Source organism: Jaculus jaculus, chromosome 11, assembly GCF_020740685.1.
Source record: "Jaculus jaculus isolate mJacJac1 chromosome 11, mJacJac1.mat.Y.cur, whole genome shotgun sequence".
Taxonomy (NCBI): Eukaryota; Metazoa; Chordata; class Mammalia; order Rodentia; family Dipodidae; genus Jaculus; species Jaculus jaculus.
Genome location: NC_059112.1, coordinates 99,509,350 through 99,518,807, shown reverse-complemented (window position 1 = coordinate 99,518,807; position 9,458 = coordinate 99,509,350). Strand labels below are relative to the sequence as shown.

Genomic DNA, 9,458 nt, shown 5'->3' with positions numbered 1-9,458 from the left:
GAATGAAATAAAACAGATTGAGTGTTGACTTAAGAATACTTTAGAAGCTCCACATTCAAAGCTACTGTTTCTAGATCAGTGAAATATTAGGTTCTGAAAGAAAAACGGTATGAGCTCACTATTCTCCACTGGGAAAACTATACTTTTAGGTAAGGTACTAAAAATGCCCAAATTGTGGTCATGATGCAAATTGATAGTTTTAGAACCCTTTTATATTTCTAAAGTTGCTGTCACAACAACCTTATCTGATTAGCAGTAAAATTTGTATGATGGCTCTCTGGTAACAATTTCAAGAACCTTTATTCAAACCAACATTCAAATAGTATCTCAAGGGTAAAATTCTGTTGCAGCAAAACCAATTAAACAATTCCAAATATATAAAAACATTTAAAAATTAATCTTGTTAAAGGTGATAATTTACCCATCCCCATGTTATATGCTATACTTCATTGCACCAAATAAACAGGGAAGACCATGTTTAATCATTTGTACCAAAAAAAAAAAAAAAGAGGAAAAATTGTTGACATTTGCCACTTGTCAAAATGCAATCACATGAAATCAGTGTAATTATAGGCTTAATGTGATATAACTAAGGCTTCCAACACTACAGGCCACAACCCCAGTGTGAAGTCCCCACTCCCTCAGGATCTCCCATTGCTTGACTTGGTAGGACTAGAAAGGCACAGGGACCCATTTTTAGGACACAGGAAGCAATACTCTGGGGAAGCAGAAATGAGCAGGAATTAGGAGCTTACTTCTAGTAACCTCGGCAGCACGCTGGCTTGTCAGCCTGGAAGAGGCAACTTCTCTGGCTCTCGTTCCCAGGAGGCTCAGGGTGAGCTGCAGGGGAAGAGACCAGTGGCCACTCTGGTGAGAGGTACGACGATGGCCTGCTTATTCCAGTCTTTACCAGTGCTGCGGCATGGCAGAATGCCATTAGGTGCTATGTCAGCCTCCAGGGAGCTTCCAGATATAAACAAATGAGCAGTGTGCACTTGGGTGCCCATTAAAAAGCTTTACCGGTATTTAAAAATAGACATATATGGTCAGGAAGAGATTTTACAGTTACTCTTAACCGATTAGTGCTTAACTTAGTTTACAAAGTTTATAAAGGGAGAAGAGATAAGTGGCAGAGGACAGTACTAGACAGAAGCCCTGTCCCAGCTGGAGTGGACACGGTCCTTACTTAATCTCCAGAAAAGCAGCAGTTGGGGGTGCCAGGAGAGGGCTTCTGATGTTATGGTCCCACTGAATCCATCCCTTGGTACCTACCACAACTTGACTAACACAGACAAGCCCGTAGGAGAACCTGGAAGAGTCTTGGCAAAGCTGTTTACCATCACGTCTCTATGTGCAATCTGTCCACTGAGGCTCACTTCAGAAAGATGACGCAAGGGTTTCTAGTGGCAGGTGCTTGATATCCATGTTCTCTGAACAGAAAGTGTTTCTAGCAACAGGGAAATGGGATGCTTACAGTTAGGCAGGTCAGAGACAACAACTGTTGCTTGTTCTACTTACATGTATACTAATCGATTGCCTCCTAGAAAACCTGGTTTTCAGGTACAGACTGGTGCAAAAATCTTAGTTCAGCACAATTAAGTCATTCCTGTGGCACGGTTCAGGTTCACATTTTCACTATGACTCCATCTTCCCTGAAACAGCAGTGGGCAGTCTCCAGCCATCACTGAGCTTTATCTCAAGTTCACCGGCTCTTCCACCTGTGGATGGGCATCTTCTGGGTGCTGGGCCTTGTTCTGTGGGGCCTCGGGGTGGCTGTCCTGAGGGGCAGGGGCCTCTATACTGGTGTGCTCTGGCCCACTGGGCAGTTGCTGCACCTTCTCCAGGTCTTCAGTGTGGCTCACTGAGCTGGTCTCGCTCACAGCATCTGAGCCTCGCAGGGATCTTTTAAAGGGCTTCTGGCCTGGAGAGAGAAGGGGTGAACAGTGCTGAGACGTGAGGAGGCCCTGTGACAAGGCACTGTGGAACAGCGTGGAAACATCTTAGGAGGTGAGGAGGAAACTAAGCGCCACTGTGACAGGCACTTCTGTGTTGACTATAAGAGGACCACCACTGTTAATGCTAGCCTGGCAGGCCTCACATGCCTTTGGGCCATGCAGACACCTCTTTGGGGCTAAAATCTCAAAGCAATTGAGTGATTATTTAAAATGACAGTGACAGTTTTAAGTGAAGATACAGGATTTTGGCTTCAAGAAAACAATGGAATGCAAGGAAAAGGGACTTGGAAAACCTGAGCATGTGTGAGCCTACCTGGAAGCCTCTGCTTGCTGTGAGGGCCTGAGGGCGTGGGAGGCGGTGTCACTCCTGTCCCTTGTACTTTGTAGACATATGTGTGTTCCGTGGACTCCAGTGAGCCTGCCAGGAAAGGACAGGAAAGGATGGACAGGAGCTCCGGGCGGGCTAACGTGAGGCCTGCTCCTGCCCCTACTCTGCTTTGTGCTCTAGGAGCACTCTCATCGTTCGGCTTGCCTCCTAGCGGTGTACAGCCTGGCATTCCTGAGATGAGCCAGGAACCGGAGCAAACCGCCCGGAAGCTGTTTCACCTAGCCCCTTGCTGCTTAGGGGGTATCCCTCCTTTCCCCCTCCAAGGGGTCCTGAGTGCCCGGGAACACTAGTCAGCAGTGTGCACAAGGATGCCTGAGAATGCACAACCAGCTGGGGACAACAGACGGCTAAAGGCTTGGCAGATTTGAAACTTGTTTTTTTTTTGGTTTTTTGGTGTTTTAAGACAGAATCTTGGCCTCAAACTTAGTACATAGCCGAGTCTAGCCTTGAAGTCCTGGTTCTCCTGACTCAGCCTCCCAAGTGCTAGGATTATATCCATGTGCCACATCAGGAGAAAGAAAATGTGTGTGTGTATATGTATGTATATGTATATGGGTGTATGTATGTATATAATTTTTTTTTCTTCAAGGTAGGGCCTTCTAGCCCAGGTTCACCTGGAACTAACTATGTAGTCTCAGGGTAGCCTCCAACTCATGGCAATCCTCCTACCTCTCTGCCTTCCCAGGATTAAAGGTATGCACCACCATGCCCGGCTCTAATTTATTTGGTTGTTGTTGTTTGCACTCATTGACAATGCAGTCATCATTTCCTTAGTAAGAAGCAAAGCGTGGGACCAAAGGTTTTGGGAACACTTCTTTGCTAGAACAGGCCAAGAACTCAGACTTTAAAATCTTCCTCAAATTCAGCAAATGGTAATACTGCTATTCAGCTGGTTTAAATTAAAATGTTTGGGCTAGAGAGATGGCATAGCAGTTAAGGCACTTGCTTACAAAGCTGAAGGACCTGGGTTCAATTCCCCAGGCCCCACATAAGCCAGATGCACAAGGTGGTGCATGAGTTTGCTTGCAGCAGCTGGAGGCCCTGGCATGCCCATTCTCTCTCTCTACCTCCCTCTCCCTCTCTCTCTCAAATAAGTAAAAATAAAAATATTTTAAGATGTTCCAGCTTGGTGTGGTAGTACATGCCTTTAATTCCAGCACTCGAAGCAGAGGCAGTCGGATTGTCATGAGTTTGAGGCTACCCTGAGACTACAGTGAATTTCAGGTCAGCCTGGGATACAGCAAGATGCTACCTCAAAAAACCAAGAAAATAAAAGAAAATTTAAAAAGGTTCCATTGCCTTGTTATAATCTGGGTTACCCCTTTCAAAAGCAGTTCTTTGCTGGGCAGAAAACTCTTGAGGACTGCAAAGAATGGCAACCCTTAGGCCAGTGCCAATGGCACCCTGCCTTGTGATGCTGACCAGCCAGCCAGACACATCCTCACCGTCCCACGGGAGCAGAGTGTGCTTTCTGTGGGATAGCTATCTGCTTTCACACTGTCTCATGTGAGGGTGCAGGCAGGGAGTGACAGAGCAGCAGGACAAATGGCTTCATCTCAGATGCCTGGCAGAGACCCCAGGGACAGAGAATGGGAGCTAAGGGTATTTAGTCAGAACACTGAGTTAACAGATGGTAGAGACCAGTTACTCCTACCTGCTGTTAGGTTAAAACTTCTTCCCTTCTGTGAAGCTTGGACTGGAGAAAACCAATTCAGCACGGATCCTACTACAGGGATCTGCCTCAGTACTCCCTGTAAAACATAACCCTTGCTCAGGATCACCTGTGGAGCCTGGTCTTGACCTGATGCCAGCAAGGAAATCTCTTCAGCAATCTCACCTCTTCCAGAAGTCGTTCCTCATTGGCCTTCTGCAACTGAACTTGCGCTTCCTGAATCCCCTTCCGAACGACTTCAGTCATGTTCTCCAGAAGCTGTGCAGGACCAAGAAGGTATTGTTTGTCTAAGCCGGCTTGCGCCTACAACTATTGACATAGCACTTGGGGCATTTTCTCACAAGTATGTAAGTGGGATTCTGCATTGAAATGCCAGAGTAAACATGAAATTAAAAACCAATAAAGTGAGCTGGGGAGATGGCTTGATTCTACATAGCTTTCTCTCCAACTGCCTGTTGGGGTCACTGAGGGCAGTGACTATGTCAAGGCCACTTAGCATGCCTGATGCCTGGCATAGCGCCTAGCTTGCAGGACACACTCGCTAACATTCTGTAAAAAATGAAATGAACAGGCATTTCCAAGGGCAATAACTTCCTTTGAAACTCCAGCTCACTAAACAGGCAAAATCCGGAAAAGGCAAGAAACTTGATCAGTGTTACAGACCCTTGAGTTTTCCTCAATTTCCCGGGCTGTGACTATAATGGTCTCCACTAGCTCAGAAACATCGACATCGTCACTTGCCATGCCGATGTAGATGCAGCTCTTCATGCTTTTGTACTCGGGACCTGTGGAAGGAAACAGGCAAGCTCAGCTCCCAAGTCCTCTGTCCAGAGTGAGGCCCAGACCAGGTCCTGTACACAGGAAGCTCCTTGCTGGGAGAAGGAAGGTCTCACCCTGGGAGAAACTTCACCTCTATAAAGACCTAACCCAAGTTCCCCCTCTAGGGAGATGAAACCCATCTTTAAGCCAGTAAGACACTGTTCATCAAAAGTTCACATCTGACTTATAAAAATAGTAGTTACCCATTTTAAATGTAAGGTCAGATTCCAGTTCATTTAACTTTTTCAGGAGTCCAGCATGGATTTTTTCCCCTTCTGGATCTGATTTCAAACTGCTGTCATCATCATTAGCATGTTCATACCTAAAAACAATAGCTTTATTTCATTCTGAAAGCCAGTGACTTCAGACACAGCACTGCAGATGGAATATCAACTCCGAGATGCCTACCCACGGACCAGACAGATGGCAGAGGAGAGGGTGGATCATCTGCTCTGAGATGGGCACACACGGACCAGACAGATGGCAGAGGAGAGGGTGGATCATCTGCTCTGAGATGGGAACCCATGGACCAGACAGGTGGCAGAGGAGAGGGTGGATCATCTGCTCTGAGATGGGAACCCACGGACCAGACAGATGGCAGAGGAGTGGGTGGGGCATCTGCTCTGAGATGGGCACACACGGACCAGACAGATGGCAGAGGAGTGGGTGGGGCATCTGCTCTGAGATGGGCACACACGGACCAGACAGATGGCAGAGGAGAGGGTGGATCATCTGCTCTGAGATGGGCACACACGGACCAGACAGATGGCAGGGGAGTGGGTGGATCATCTGCTCTGAGATGGGCACACACGGACCAGACAGATGGCAGAGGAGAGGGTGGATCATCTGCTCTGAGATGGGAACCCACGGACCAGACAGATGGCAGGGGAGTGGGTGGATCATCTGCTCTGAGATGGGCACACACGGACCAGACAGATGGCAGAGGAGAAGGTGGATCATCTGCTCTGAGATGGGCACACACGGACCAGACAGATGGCAGGGGAGTGGGTGGGTCCTATGCTCTGAGATGGGCACACACGGACCAGACAGATGGCAGAGGAGAAGGTGGATCATCTGCTCTGAGATGGGCACACACGGACCAGACAGATGGCAGGGGAGTGGGTGGGTCCTATGCTCTGAGATGGGCACACACGGACCAGACAGATGGCAGGGGAGTAGGTGGGTCCTATGCTCTGAGATGGGCACACACGGACCAGACAGATGGCAGGGGAGTGGGTGGGTCCTATGCTCTGAGATGGGCACACACGGACCAGACAGATGGCAGAGGAGTGGGTGGGTCCTATGCTCTGAGATGGGCACACACGGACCAGACAGATGGCAGGGGAGTGGGTGGGTCCTATGCTCTGAGATGGGCACACACGGACCAGACAGATGGCAGGGGAGTGGGTGGGTCCTATGCTCTGAGATGGGCACACACGGACCAGACAGATGGCAGAGGAGAAGGTGGATCATCTGCTCTGAGATGGGCACACATGGACCAGACAGATGGCAGGGGAGTGGGTGGGTCCTATGCTCTGAGATGGGCACACACGGACCAGACAGATGGCAGAGGAGCCACTGACTACATTAAGATCAGAAACTTCCAATGACAAGCCGCAGTCGGTGGTCCTGAAACTAAGAAAGGCAAAGTGAAAGTGAAAAGGTGGGGTCCCATACTTGTTTAAATGCAAAAGGAAACATGTCTCATGAGAAGACAGTAAAGTGGCTGCATTTGGTCCTGTTTGTCTATTTGACCATGGGTTCTGGGGATTGGACTCAGGTCCTCATGCAAGTCAAGCACTTTAATCAACTGAGCCATCCCCAGTCCTTTTGCAGATGGCACACGTTGATGCCTACCTCACTAGGCCCAATAGTGGGCCACACCACCTGCCCTCACACAGCCTTTGTAAATACCCAGAATAAGTTTTGGCAGATAGATGTACTATTAGCTCATTATTCCATCTTGGCTTTGTAAACAACAATACCCACCATGTGCTTTTTATACAGTATCTCTCATCACATGACAAATCAGATCTTTACCTGACAACCCCTATTCCAGGCCAGTTGGGGTCATCGACATACAGCAGGCCTGCCGTCCCCTCCACCTCCTGCTTGAACTCTTCACGCAGGTGTAGTGTGCAGGTCAGGACGGGCAGTTTGCTTTGGATGCAAGTGACAAGCTGATCCACATCCTCTGCTCGAGTTCCTAACACTGAACACATCACAGAATGTTTGAGAGATGCTTAATGAGGGCTGACCGTGGGACGGCCTCCCACTATGAGCAAGGTCAGAAGTTACCAGCATGCCCATCAGCTGAAGCTGAAGCATTAACATTGTTTTAATTTACTTACAGCAAGGCCTCACTGTAACACAGGCTGGCTTGGAACTCATTCTAGCCCTGATCTCATGGCAATCCTTCTGTCTCAGCCTCACAAGTTTTAGAATTTCAGGTGTGAGCCAATATAAACAGCTTTTTAATATCTTTTTCTTAAGGGGATGGATAGATAGCTCAGCAGCTAGCGTGCTTGCTTGCAAAGCCTGCCAGCCTGGGTTCGATTCCCCAGTACCCACGTAAAGCCAGGTACACAAAGTGGCACATGTGCCTGGAGTTTGTTTGCAGCTACAAGACACCCTGGTACTCCTTTCTCTCACTCCTTGCAAATAAATTAATTAAAAAATTATTTATCTTTTTGAGAGAAAGAGAGAAAATATGGGTGCCACTGCAAACAAACTCTAGACTCATGCACCACGTTGTGCATCTGACTTTATGTGGGTATGGGGACTCAAACCCGGGTTGTCAGGTCAAGCAAGCTCTTTTAGACACTGAGCAATCTCTCCAGTCCCCCAAATTTTATTTATTATTTATCTGAGGGGGGCGGGGAGAGAGAAAGAGAGAGAATAAGTGTGCCAGGGCCTCTAGCTGCTGCAAATGTACTCCAGACACATGTGCCACCCTGTGCATCTGGCTTTACCTGGGTACTAGGCAATCAAACCTGAGTCCTTTGGCTTTGCTGGCAAGCATCTTAACCTCTAAGCTATCTCTCCAGCTCCTTCTCCCGATTTTTTAATTTTTTCTTTTTTGATGTAGGGTTTCACTCATCCCAGGCAGACCTGGAACTCATTATGTAGTCTCAGGGTGGCCTTGAACTCACAGTGATCCTCCTACCTCTGCCTCCCAAGTGATGGGATTAAAGGCAAGTACCACCATGCCCAGCCACTCTCCCACAATTAAAACAACAACAACAACAAAAAGCACCATTCCAAACAGCTAAGGAAGAACTGGGACAAAATTTAAAACCATTACTATTCTAAGAGCAAGTGGCTTTTTTGTTGTTGTTGCAGAAGTGATACTAAATTATACATGGAATACTCCAACTAGCAACCAGGTTCTTCTCATAGAAAGACTGCCTTGGTCAGGTTATACATATCCTATGACAGGGTGAAGTAAAAAAAAGCAACATCAGGAAGTCTCTTTATATCTAGAATCAAGTGAAGAGTTTTGGTGGATTTGTGTCTGGGATAATAATAATAGGAAGGAGACTGAAAGCACCATGTCAGGCACGGAGTTATGTCAAGGTCAAGTGTAGAGGTCTTGGGACTTCAGAGGTGCAAGAGTCTTGGCAGTCACTATGCCCGTCTCTCCTCAGTTCCCGCAGCGGGCTCCTCAGTCTCCAGGGCTGGGGTTGAGGCTAGCAACCAGCCTTCACAATGGCCTTTTCTTTGTGACAAAAATGCCTATGCCACTCTTGGATGTGCTTAAGAAAATATCTTTGCAAAAATGTTGCAAACATTTCATGAAAAGCCACTGAAACTTTCCTAAAAAATGTCTTAAGTCATATCACAAAAGGCACAACCAGGGCTTGGGAGACAGCTCAGCAGCTAAGAGTTACTGCCACTTCTGCCTCTGAGGACCCAACACAAAAGAAGGCTGACTCCAGGCAGCTTGGGTTGAGGGAGAGATCTATTTCAAGACAGTACAGTGATGAGCAATAGAGAAGGGAACACATGTACATGGTGTGTACACAGCACATCTGCACACATGTGTGCATATACACACACAAGCACAACCAAACTGTATTTTTATTTATTTATTTATTTTTGGTTTTTCAAGGTAAGGTCTCACTGTAGCTCAGGCTGACCTGCATTTCACTATGTAGTCTCAGGGTGGCCTTGAACCCATGGTGATCCTCCTACTTTTGCCTCCTGAGTGCTGGGATTCAAGATGTGCACCACCACACCTGGCCAAACTTTTATTTTTTATTTATTTACATGTGTGTGTGTATGGATGTGCCAGGATCTCTTGCCACTGCAAATGAGTGGCTGTCCAATTTTATATAGGTGGCTGGGGAATTGAACCTGGATCATCAAGCTTTTCAAGCATGAATCACTGAGCCATCTCCCCATTTCCCCTTTTCAGTTATTTATTTCATTTCATTTTGGTTTTTCAAGGTAGGGTCTCACTCTAGCCCAGGCTGACTTGGAATAAAGTATGTAGTCTCAGGGTGGCCTTGAACTCATGGCAATCCACCTACCTCTGTTACCCAATACCCAAGTGCTGGGATTAATGGCGTGTGCCACCACGTCTGGCTTTATTTTATTTTTAGCAAATATTCTGAATCTATTT

General features: G+C 47.3%; 1 protein-coding gene across 2 annotated transcripts in view; it reads right to left on the bottom strand.

The window, feature by feature from the left end:
- Positions 1-281: 281 nt before the first annotated feature.
- The window catches only part of Pdxdc1 (pyridoxal dependent decarboxylase domain containing 1), a 71,772-nt gene continuing 62,595 nt past the window's right edge, over positions 282-9,458 (bottom strand). For both annotated transcript variants that reach the window (XM_004652048.3, XM_045161557.1), the window contains exons 17-23: positions 6,875-7,046; positions 5,038-5,156; positions 4,679-4,800; positions 4,181-4,273; positions 3,998-4,094; positions 2,269-2,373; positions 282-1,921 (exon numbers count right to left, since the gene is read on the bottom strand). In XM_004652048.3, the coding sequence (XP_004652105.2) occupies positions 1,692-1,921; positions 2,269-2,373; positions 3,998-4,094; positions 4,181-4,273; positions 4,679-4,800; positions 5,038-5,156; positions 6,875-7,046 (938 nt within the window). In that variant the 3' untranslated portion in view covers positions 282-1,691. The remainder of the gene's footprint in view (positions 1,922-2,268; positions 2,374-3,997; positions 4,095-4,180; positions 4,274-4,678; positions 4,801-5,037; positions 5,157-6,874; positions 7,047-9,458) is intronic.